The sequence below is a fragment of the Mauremys reevesii genome, linkage group 6 (assembly GCF_016161935.1).
Source record: "Mauremys reevesii isolate NIE-2019 linkage group 6, ASM1616193v1, whole genome shotgun sequence".
Classification (NCBI taxonomy): Eukaryota; Metazoa; Chordata; order Testudines; family Geoemydidae; genus Mauremys; species Mauremys reevesii.
In genome coordinates, this window is record NC_052628.1 from 100227303 (window position 1) to 100240078 (window position 12776).

Consider the following 12776-nt stretch of genomic DNA (forward strand, 5'->3'; position numbering starts at 1 on the left):
CTCTGTTGGCATGTGTGTTTGCTTTCATGGGTCAAATATATATTTTTTCAGGAGTAGGAGCAAGCAAGTCATGTCTGGCACCTGAGCCTTTTTTAATATAGTGATTAGCTGGGGTGTCCCCTGGTTCCTATAACATACACATAGTAGCGCTCAATAGTGTACAAAAGTAAGGCAAAGCATTACTGGAATGAGGTATAGCAAAGTGCTAAGCTAAACCATTTTTTAATTTAAAGCTGGTAACAACTGGAATTTAAACAATCCTATTAAAGACTAAAATCAAAAAGGGACAGAAGAGGGTGAAAACATTTCAACGGCGTCTGGTGTAAATAGCTTTTCTGACATCAGAGAAGAAAAGGGAATAAAGGAAACAATTCACTCTATTTTAAAACATCTGCTCATAAAGCACTCAGCATAATAGTTTAATTTCAGCATGCTTACAAATTCAAGAAAATTGTGAAAGGGAAAATAAAAACCCAATGGAAGTTACCTCCATCAAATGTTGGCTGTTCAGTGGCCAGTGAAACTGGCAGTCTCTGTCCATTTCTTAGTGGGTAGAAATTCACATCGCAAACCCACCAACTAATTATTACAGGTTGGTAGCATTGTTAGCAGTATCAGCAGACAGGCCTTTCACGCTTCTGAGTGGTTTCTCCAGGACAGGAAGAAGTCACCTAGACAAGCCAGTGCTGGAAAGGCTACATGGGCTACTTCCTCAGCTGTACCTTTTTCTGGGCCAAATAATGCCTGACCCTTGTATGGATGCACTGGAAGGGGAAGCTGGGGAAAACAGCTAAACCCTGACCTCCCTGCCACCTGCGACACCCATATAAAGCCAGGCACAAATGCAGGCCAGGAGCATGGGGGCTCAGCGGCAGCACCTTTCAAACAGCCCAGAGGCAACTGCACCCTCACAGGTGTGAGGAAGAGGCAGGGGCATGGCCTTTATATCCCTCTGCACTGGCCAACCAAGTGGGATCAGCACATGTTGGGGAGACTATGCTGCACCCTATAAAAGCATGTAGCAGCAGGTGCATCATCCGTGTCCCACAGAGCTCCAGGTGGCATCTGGAGCTCTTTCTAGGTGGGCCGGTTCTGCACTACACCAAAAGCAGTGCTGTGCTTTAAAGGCACAGCTGAGGCCTCAGTGAAGAACACAAGAACAGCCATGCTGCGTCAAACCAATGGTCCATCTAGCCTAGTATCCTGTCTTCCGACAGTAGCCGTTGCCAGATGCTTGAGAGGGAACGAACAGGGAAATTATCGAGTGATCCATCCTCTTGTCGTCCATTCCCAGCTTCTGGCAGGATTCAGTTGCCTGGATGGTTGCCATGATACCTTTTTTTGAGTGTTAAAGCCATTCCCATTTGTTTTAAGGAATACTAATCATATACATGAATATACAGACTCTCCTGCCCCAACATTTCATAGTTTTACTCTAATAAGGCACAGCATGTTGATCTTCGCTCTGTGTGAATGCTGGCATCCACTGGAGATAGGGATCCTTTGATGTGAATCAATTAGTGCAAAATGGTAATACTGTAGTAATATCCTTAGCTCCAGAGAACAGAGTACAAGGAGCTTGTCAGCCTGGTTAGACCAGTGACTTGTAAAAACAACCACCGTTGCCCATCTACTTATCCAACTATTTATATGTCCCTCATCATGGGAGTATCAAACCACCATCTTAGCTGAAACCTAGAGGGTTTGCTGGAAATAGTGCAGGTAACTGGTATGTGCATCGCCAAATCTTCACCAGCAAAGATCTTCTGATATGACTTATCTTGCAAAGAAAGTACATAAAATCCTATTGCTGCTCAAATAAGGGACAGTTCTCTTTAAAGTATAACCTGATGGAAACTGATGGGGAAAATACAGTGAATGAGAATTTCATCCTTTGGTTCAGAGTAATTCATTTTGCAGAGAAACTATATTAAAGTGCTTTCAGTTTTGTGGCATGTTGGATAGGTTTCTGAGACATCTGCCACAACATCAGGTTTTTTAAAAAGCTACTATTTCTGTTCCAAGATTAAGTACAGGATTAGGTAAGCAACGTGAGGTTAAGTAATTCTGCTTGTGGCAAAGAGAATGATAAAAATACTTGGTACTAGTTTTCCTTCCTATGCTGGTCTCTGCACATTTAAGATGGGCCCAGCACCACCGTTCTCCAATAGGCGGTGCAAGGTAAAGAGAAAATGACGAGCCATATTCATAGAAGATAGCACAGGAAGGTGTAAATTAAAGGTTTTTTGCTCTAGAAGGATTCAGTAGGGGAAGGCAGTTTTTATTCCTGTTGAGGGTTCCACAGGAGCTGCACTAGGAGAGGATAGCTAGGGCTGTGATGGATCATTGTTCTTCCTAGTCATTCTGGTCCCATCCCCTTTCTAGTCAACTGCAGCTACTTCAGGAGTCCACTGGACCCCTATGTCCTATCAAACTGTTTTCCACTGCAACTGCCTCCTTCCCTGGTGGACTTTCCATGCTGGGGACCTCCAACAGTAAGCTGTTGAGTTGTTGTTATTGATCTTCAAGATCCTTTTGCCTTCTTCCCCCAGTAAAGGACAAAGACCACTCCAGCACCTCTGTCATATTTCCATTTGGGAGTCTTAACAAGCTACAATACCTTCCACACGGTAACCTATGCAAAGTCTCTAGATTTGTTAATGGTGCTTCAGCACTTTTTATGAATACTATTAACATACAAGTCTCAGGGATGGGAGGTGAGTTAAATCTCTCAAAGACACACTTGTGCACTACTGACCAGCAGCAGTCGTGCTTTATTTCATCTTGCTATGCAGTACTCTGGAAGGATCTGATGGCAGATGAGACATAAAATAAGACTCTGTTATTTTAAGGCTATGTTTTGAACATTGCATCCTTTATTTTATGCCTGGAGAGATAATGTGAAAAATTTGCAAAGGGGTGTCAATCAGGTCTTTGGCTCTGTGCATATAACTGGCAATTGCATGCACAAATTGGATAGACTGCTGCCTAGACATGACAGTGAGGAGTGCATTAGAAATACCTAAGATAGACAGTTATCATTTTTACACACACAGTGGCAATTTGTATAATCAGATTTGGAGGCGAGGTTAGAAATTTGGCCCATATTGTTAAAAACAAACAAACAGAAGACTTCCACAATATCAAAGTAAAAAGCAACTTAGAGTAAGGTCAATTTTTCACCCTTTCATTTAAAACAAATCAATAAAACTACACAAGAGAATGATGGCAAATGGGAATACTGTATCCAGCACTCAAGCCAAAGTGGACAGAATGGGAGGAATTTCCCCGCCTCTGGTAGAACTCATCCTTTCCTCAGACATTGTTGAGCTTTTCCTGCCAGTGATGACTTTCATTCCTGGATCAAAGTGATAATTCTGAGAGGCAATTTGTCTGGAATGGTGTTGAAGCATGAAGGGACATATGACTCTTTAGCGCATCTGGCCTGTAAATATCTTGCGACACCAGCTACAACAGTGCCATGCAAACACCTGTTCTCAATATCAGGTGACATTGTGAACAAAAAGCGGTCAGGTTATCTCCTGCAAATGTAAACAAACTTGTTTGTCTGAGTGATTGGCTGAACAAGAAGTAGGACTGAGTGGACTGGTAGGCTCTAAAGTTTTACACTGTTTTGTTTTTGTGCAGTTATTTTTGTGCATAACTCTACATTTGCAAGTTCAACTTTCTTGATAAAGTGATTGCACTATAGTACTTGTACAAGGTGAATTAAAAATACTATTTCTTTTGATTTTTACAGTGCAAATATTTGTAATAAAAATAAATACAAAGCGAGCACTGTACACTTTGTATTCTGTCTTGTAATTGAAATCAATATATTTGAAAATGTAGAAAACATCCAAAAATATTTAAAATAAACGGTATTCTAGTGTTGTTTAACAGCATGCTTAATTGCGAATAATTTTTTTAATCACTTGACAGCCCTACTTGTTATGAACATTTAGTTCTCCCTATTGGCAATAACTCCCAACTTTGTATCATCCACAAATTTTATTAGTACCCCAAAACTGAGGCACCCAAAATCACTTGTCATTTTTGAAAATGTAAGCCCTAGCTTTTAAGCTAATGCATATTAACAAACCGAGCTGTTCAATTATTTCCACCCAAAGAGTGTTACATAATACAAGATATAAAGGGGAAAGGGCCTGATCCAACTCCCAGTGAAATCAACGGGAGCTGCATCTCGCCCAGAACAAGCATGTATCTTGTCCTCTTTCCTTGTGTACCACATCACCCAAAAAAATTACAAGAGAGTTTTTATATTTCCACAACTTGTGTCAGGGGCTGAATCTTGACTTCCTTAACACAGACATTCCCACTTCTGTCAATGGGATGTGCCTGAATAAGAACTAAATCAGAACTGAGCAAAGATTTCAGCATGTGGCCCTTTGATATGGTCTGTCAGTTCCTATACAGCCATTCCAGCTTTTACTCAGTATCTTCCTATCACAAAATACTTGGTCACAGTAAGTGTAGCTCAAATTTTTCCACTTTATCCCATATAACAAATCACAGAAGGAAAAGACCTATTAGGTCACCAAATCCATCTCCAGTCAATGTGAGTTTGTTTCCAATTTTGTACATTTACTAGAGCGCTGTCCAGTCTAATTTTAGATGTCCTAAGTGACAGTGCTTCTGGCACTTGCCTTAGGATGATAGTAGAAGATCCCACCACTGTGTGATGTGAAGCATCACATTGCAAATGCCTTAATAGACCAAGGAAACTTGGTCAGAATTTTAGCATGTCAGGTATCACCAAGAAGCTTTTGTTCAAGATGGCATGATTTGTTATAAGCAAAACAAAGTAACAGCCATATTGGAAAGAATGTTACATCATGCAGCTTCCAGTACAGGCTCACACAAGTTGTGGAAATATAAAAACTCTCTTGTAATTTTTTTGGGTGATGTGGTACACAAGGAAAGAGGACAAGATACATGCTTGTTCTGGGCGAGATGCAGCTCCCGTTGATTTCACTGGGAGTTGGATCAGGCCCTTTCCCCTTTATATCTTGTATTATGTAACACTCAGGAGGCCGTATGGGTTACAGAGAGGTTAGCAGATGAATGGAATCAAGAGAACCAGGTTCTAATCCTGGCTTTGCTATTGAGTCCCAGGGTGGCCTCAGACAAGTCATGGAGCCAACATTTTTAAACCTGGTTGCCCAAAATTAGGCTCCTAAATAAAAGCAGCTTGATTTTTAACAGCGCTGAGCACTCGCAGCTCCCCTTTGAGTCAGTCGGATATTTGGATGCTAGAATCACATAGAATCAGGCCACTTTTATTGAGGACCCTGAATATGGATTTAGACACCCATGTTGGGAAATGTTGGTATCTAACTCTAACTCAGATCCCTGATCTGTAAAAGAAGACTAATAATACAGTAAATTCCTTACCTACCCCACAGTGGTGTTTTGAGAATTATTCAGGTGTGCAAAGCACTTTGACTATGTGAAGGGTATAGCTTTGGTCCTTTGATTTCCTTTCCCTATCAGAACAAACAATATTACACTCTGACCTTGGCATCTCTTTTTTTATTTGGTCAGATGGGCCACGATCTAGCAAGCCCTGAAGTATGAGCTGAACTTTAATAGAGTTCAATGGAACTACTCACATGCTTAAGATTCAGCATATACTTAAGTATTTTGCTGGATCAGTGCCATGGAGCAGACTCTCTTCCAGAACACTCACTACATGCAGTACCTAACAACATTCATTATTTCAGTCTTTACACCCACAACTCCTAAGGACCCAATATTGCAACTGGATCTGTGTAGACAGAACCCACGCAGAATCCCTTTGAAGTCAACAGGGCTATGTGCAGCTTGAGTAGATGCAGTTGCAGAATCAGAGCCTAACTTGTATGCCAACTGATTTTTGTTATACACCCAGTGTTATTTAGTTTAGACTGTTACCAAGCATTTTTACAGGCTGTTTTGTTAAGGAGAAACATTGTACTAACTATACAACAGGCCTGCTTCATAACAAGTTACTGAGAACTATAGGCAAAGTGGCAACATGTATGATACAGTGAAAGTGGAAGTATTTTTCTTTAAATGTTTTTTCAGTAATAACCATATTTTTTCACAAGAATACACACCCAAGTCTGCTTCAATGTCTACATTAAAAACAAACACATTTCTCTCTTAAAGGGACATTGCTGAGTTTAAAATAATAGGCCAAATCCCAGGCCTTATGGGGTAACATGACTCCCTTCACTCTGTCCATTTAAATATCACTCATTTTCATTGATTCCCTTCAACCTCATCACTAGTGCCCAGGTGGGATGGAATGATGCACTCAGCTGCCAGTGTTTTTGTTAATTGTTTTCACTATGGAATTATTACTTTTCTAAAAACTCAGTCTTGATAGTGTGTTTGAGACACCAGATTTATTCCATACTATACAATACATGCCAGGAAAAGATAAAGCTGTGGTTACTTTAAAGCAACTCCATTTTTTACATGCTAGTAAGTCTACATCTAAATCAATGCCAGCCAAAAAACAACTTTACTCCAGTATTTCTTAAACCGACACCAGGAGTCTATTCTCTCCTTGGTATGAACATAATTCCCAATAACATTAATGAAGCTAGGCTTGTGCATCTGGGGGAGAACAGACCCTTTAGTGTGTACCAATGCAATGACATTTATTTGCCCATTATATATTCCTAGGAAAATATTTGAATTAGTCTGTATAATTGCAGATTGTATTCACAGCAGATACATGGTAGCTTCAGTTAACATTTTAGTAATGTTACCTTTGTTCCTCGGGCACAATACTAATGAATTCCATACTGGAGCAGCCTCGATATTTTGTAATTCTGTATTAAACTCACTCAGGCGGCCTGACTCACCCTCATCTATATCATTGCTACTGTCACTGGAAGGTCAGTAATGCGACGTTCAGTGGCCAGTTGACAACATTGGAATGTTAGTGAATTTGCACAAAGCACGAAAAATACCAACATTTAACAGGAGCGCCACGTGAAGGTTGTCGTCTTGCAACCACCAGGTTTTGATTTATGTCGGAAAGACTGATGCAGGTTGCATCGCATCAGGACATCTCATGGGAGATGTGGACCAACTCTCTTTAAATGGAAAAAAAAAGGCAAACACCTGTATGTGACTGTGGTTACTAGACACAAACGATGGAGCACATCATACCTGAGTGTCCCCTTCGCTCTTTTGCCAAAAGTCTGAAGGACATTCACCAGTTCACTGCGGTAGCAATGTGCTGGATAGCAAATCTAGATATACATTTGTAACCATTGCTACCTACGCAAGCCATACAAAAGAAGACCCTCATTTATACAGGTGTAAATCTTGAGTAATTCCTCTGAAGTCTACAGAGTTACACTGCAGTAAAACTGTTGCTAGAAAAGAAACTGTTCCACAGAATGGAAAAAAAATTGCACTGCTCCTTACTAGCAAGTGCTAAATTTGCCTCCACTTTTCATTGACTAACTATTGCTGCTCTTGATGCAAGGGCTTCAATATATAGGGAATTTATTCCAATAAATACCTTATACACAGTGTGTAAAACTCTGTAGACTTTTTTTTGTTTTCCATTTTACAAAGTAAAGTAGGAATGAAAAACAAAATGTTGAAATTGGATAAACATAGAAATTTAATTTGTGTGATTTTGAAATTATGGTTGGTACAATAAATTCCTTTGTATGGAAGAAAATGAAGTTAACATGATTTTTAGTAGTCCCAGAAAGCTTTATATTTTGTAATAGGGAAATATTAGTGTGCTTATAATCAGGAATTGTGTATGTGTGTGTTTGAGAGTGACACACACACACACAAAGGGGAATAATGTTATGAACGAGTATAATAGCTTCAGAGGTCGACGTATATAAAAACAATTAAATGCTGTAGAATGTTTTTCTGGACTGAAGGACACAGTAAGCCTAGAAAATTGCTTTACAACTTAATGGTATACAAAAAGGTTTTCAAGAATTGGGGGTCCCTTAACAAATGAAATGTAATCTTGCTGGTAAATATCTCAAACGTTTAATTTCTCAAGCAAAATTTGCATATTTGCTGTGGTGGAGGATATAACATTCAGATACCTGTATGTATTCTATACTATTTCCCTCAATAGGACCTAGCTAAAATCTATGAAATAAAATTATTTGGTCCATGCAACATCCTGACACATTTAGAAACTAATCCTGTGCTTTCAAGAAAAAACAAACTATTCCAGAAAAAAAAGTGAAAAAGTGGAAAGCACAGGTATAAAAACAGAGTATGTGAGGACACAGCAAAAGCAAAAGTTCCAAAGTTTTAAAACATTCCCTGTATGGTTTAGGAGTACACTGCAACAAAACAGGTCACTTGTGAGCTGGGATTCAGAGAGTCCAAGGCCAGAAGGGACCATTGTGATAATTTAGTCTGAGCTCTTGTATAACAAAAGCTATAAAAATTCCCCAAAATAATTCCAGTTTGAACTAGAGCAAATCTCTTAGAAAAACAGCCAGTCTTGATTTACAAATGACCAGTGATGAAGAATCTGCCATTAAGCTATCATAGGAAGTAATACCTGCCAGGTAAATTCCCTACAAACTGTGAAAATAAATGTGTTTGTTCTTAGTTGATAGACTTCTTTCATATAGCAAATATAGGCCCATATCCTGAAAACCCTAATGAATGGGACCTCTCATGTGAGTAGGGTTGGCAGGGATGCACCCTTGATTTCTCAATCAGCAACCAGGGTGAAAACAAGTAAATAAAGGGACCAATTCTGTGACTCTTACTCATTAGTAATTTTCACTCATGCCAGCATTTCATGGCATGAGTATGAATTAATTGTATAAATCAGGATTGGCCTCCAAAATCCCTAGGTTGTCTCTGGACAGGTTGCTAAATTTGGAATTAGACTGCTATTTTGGTTCCAGCTAGTTCAAACTCTTCCGACTTATAAATGGCAGTATTGCTGCTTAAAGGAATACTCAGAACCAGTGATATAGTATGAGAACGTCATCTGAAGGATAGCACAGTATATATGCACCCATGTAGTATGCTCCAGCCAGAAATGCTTTTTATTTACCCCTACTGTTCATGAAAGGATCCTCTTTAGTACTTTAAAAAGGAACCTGAGTAAATTTTGCCATTGCAAAGTTGGCTTCAGCATACCCTCTCCTTAGATTTGGCTAGTACTGCACTGGAATTTTTACTTTGAGTACTAGATTTCACTGCAGTGATGTTGATTTTTTGGCTTCTAATACGCATTGGAGGAAATAGAGGGAAAATAATGGTTGGTTGTTCCAGGAACTTAATTGTAACTGCTGTGTATCTGTCATTACCATGACAGGTTGATGTGAAGGATATTTAACAAATGGTGCAGCTCAGTATGATATGAATGACAAGATGCAATGTTTTGCTCTATGCACTGCTGTCGATAAAGGTCCCAATATACACCATTATATTAGTAATCATAATGCCTTTTATTTATTTATAGGTTGGAGGAAATCACAATTAAAACCAGAATTCGGGTGAGTCCTCTATGGGATGGAGTTAAGGAATTGTTGCATTAGATCAAAAAAGCAGGCACACTTTTCCTAGAAACCTAAAAGAGATGAGAAAAGGAGAAGACACAGGTTCCCAAAAGGTGTTATGCCAGACTGAATTTTGCAAACCTACTTTTGGAGGCTATTTACAATGGCCTTATGCTGTTCCCTGAAGACACTCCACAATATGGATTACTATGCAACATCTGATATTTTTACCCACTTTATAGGTGAATTGAAGACAGAGTCAAATTTTAATGTCAGTCACAGCAATGTAAAAGCAGAGTAACTTCATGACTTCAATGAAGCTATACTGGATTTCCACCAGTGTAAATGAGATCAGAATATGACCACGGATTGCATTTTAAGTACTATTTTAAGTTATTTTTTAAAATAAATTTGAGTCTGGTGAAACTTCCATCCTGACTCTCTAAAATAACGTAAAGCACCCACAGCAGCTGTAGGCCTGCGACCTGATCAATCCCCCACCTCCATATTAAACCAGCCAGGGGTGAAACTCAGGGAGTTCACCACTAAAATTGAAAAAAAAAAGGAATGTTTTGCTGCTGATAAAGCAACCTCGCCTCAGGAATGTCCCTAACGAGAGTTATAACCACCAAGGTTGTAAAGTAGAGACACCTGGGTGCTGGGAAATTGGGGCAGATACAGAAAGAGATGCAATAAATGATAAAATAAGCTTTAACCAGTGTTTTTATGCTGATCATCTGCATAAACAGAGAGGGTCACAACTAAGTTACAATTTAGGCATGAAAGATAACATGTAAAAACTTGGGCAGGAAGGAGGACACATAGGTGCCAGTGTGTAATTGGTTAAAATTTCTGTTATTTAGGAGTGTGGGATAATGTGATAGGTTAGTAAATTTGAAGGATGTAGCTGGTTTTACCTATACTATGTAAATGAAAAACTATGTTCTTTGGGAACCATTTCCGGATTGTAGTTCAACATCAAGCTACTGGAACGCTGACCCGTCTGCACGACCGGGACATCGCCGGGAACCCCCAGATGAGTGGATCCTGACTGGCCATCAGGTGAAATTTGTCTGTATATTGTAGTGGTGAGCATAAGAGATTTGCTTGGTAGATGTATTTTGTGTTGCTAATAAATAGCTGTTTAGAGCACAGCTGTTTAAGGCTCTTTCACTGGGAAAACGTTCCGCAGACCTGGAAAGCCCTGAGCCCAGAGGGAAAGGGAGGGTATTTAAATTGCCCAGGTTTCTTCCTGAGCCCCATGGGTAAGGAGAGGTGCTTCACACCCTGAGCCCTTGGAAGGGAAAGGGTGAGGGTGCCTAAATTGATTGGGTCACGCCTTGCACCCTCGGTAGGTATAGGCAGGGTGCCCTAGATTTTTGCAGGTAACACAGCTGTTTCTCCTTACGATACACCACATCACCAGCCAACATATTGGCTGTAATCTGAATATTACAATTTATTGTTGATTTACAAAAACAATGAGAAGAATTCCAAATGAAACCCAGGCTTGTCAGACGCAGTGTTTGAAGTCCCTATTCTAATGCTAGATTTCTAAACCAGCGTGTATGTAACATCTGAAATCCAACAAAATTAATTCTTAAATTAGTGTAAAGCCTATTTTGTGATTCAAAGATCAAGCGTGTCCTTAAATTAGTTTAACTGTAGATAAATCTGCCAGAGGTCTGAGTAGGGCTATGCAGCTAAAGAACAAGTGAAACCAACACAGATGATCCTTTGGGAGGGTTAAGGGGAGAGACAGAGGAAGCTAACCATAGCAGTTGGGAACACTGTACTACTGCTCATATGATGGAGATTTCAGAGAGTGCTCCTAGTACAAGGTCACAGGAGGAGGAGGACTTTACATAATCTCACAGACGGCCACACAACTAGGCGCAGTTTTCACCGATGAAATCATACCCCAAGCAGCCCAGGGAGCAGTTGTGGTAGATGCACCAAAGCGCATCCTGGGGGAGAAGGGAGGCGGAGCGGGTCCTCGTGGAGTACAGTAATTCAATTGCTAAGCCGCTCTGCGGCGGGAGCGAGAAAGAGGAGCCTGCAGCGCAGGACCCGGCAGCAGAGGCGGCTGCCATCCGAGCCTGGGCTCTACCTGCTAAATAATGCAGCTGCGGCTGCAAAGCGGGGCTGGAGTGAGGGATCCAGTGACCTGTGTGCGCGCGCCTCCTCCTTCCCCGGGGATGCGGTGCCTGCTGCAGCGCCAGATCCACCGGCCCGGGGGGGAGGGGGGGGAACCAACCGCACAGCTCCCGCAGCCACCCCCCCACTCCCCAATTCCTCGCAGCGCACTGGATACTGCACATCAGCTGGGGGTGCAGGGGGACGCACAACTCAGGCGGGGGGGGGGGGGTCTGGCTCCTTACCTCGCCCGCTGTCCGCTTTCAGAGCAACGGCACCAGCCAGGATCCCCACAACTTCCCGGGGGCAAAGCACGCCAAGGACCCCCCCCCCGCCCCCCGCCCCCATGATCACTGGGTCCGACCACCCCGGAGAGCTGCGCCCTCCAGGGATTGCCTCTGAGCATCGCATCACCCCCACCCCCAGCGCTCCACACCAGAGCTCCAGCTTCCAGGGTCCCCCCTGGCGTCCCCCACCCCAGCCGTGTGGGGCTGCAGGAGCCCGGCCCCCCGCAGAGCTTCCCCACCCCTCTGCTCCAACTTCCTTCCCCGCACCGGGGGAGCGGGCGCCGCAGGCAGCCTGAGCCCCGGGTGGGGGTGGGGGAGACACAAGATATTCCACCTCTTCCAAGCCCGCTCCTGTACCTGGGTGGCTTTGTGGAACTGCTTCTTCAGCCCGGCCACAGACATGGTAGGATGCTGCAAGGAAGCGCCCCGGGACCACGAATGCTGCTGCTGGGGATGGGAGCGACTCGAGGACCAGATGGCTGATTGCAGCTGAAAGGGGGATTTCGCTCGCTCGCTGCTCTCAGATCCTCTTTAACCCAGCGAACAGGTTATCAGATGCCAGTCTTTGGTGCAGAAACCCTGACGTCAAAGAGAGGGAATCCAGCCTCTTAAAGGGAAAGCTGTCATCCCAGTCCTCGTTTCCTTCTCCAACCCTCAAGCCCAGGGCTAAGGGCAAGCGTCCCTGCTTCCCCGTTTGTTCTTCACAATGTTACATGAGCAGCCCCTGATTTCTCATGTTGTAGAATTGTTTAAATTAGAGCATGGAATTAAAAAGAAAAAAACTCATCAAACTGAGATCTTTATTTATAATGCAAGTATATAGAGAGATTTC

General features: G+C 42.1%; 1 protein-coding gene across 2 annotated transcripts in view; it reads right to left on the reverse strand.

Moving 5' to 3' along the window:
• SH3GL2 (SH3 domain containing GRB2 like 2, endophilin A1) overlaps positions 1-12493 on the reverse strand; it is a 138984-nt gene extending 126491 nt beyond the window's left edge. The window contains exon 1 of one of the 2 annotated variants that reach the window (XM_039545612.1): positions 12302-12493. In XM_039545612.1, the coding sequence (XP_039401546.1) occupies positions 12302-12346 (45 nt within the window). In that variant the 5' untranslated portion in view covers positions 12347-12493. Of the gene's footprint in view, positions 1-487; positions 644-12301 lie in introns of those variants that run through there. The other variant, XM_039545611.1, reaches the window with a different exon arrangement.
• Between the last annotated feature and the right edge of the window lie 283 nt (positions 12494-12776).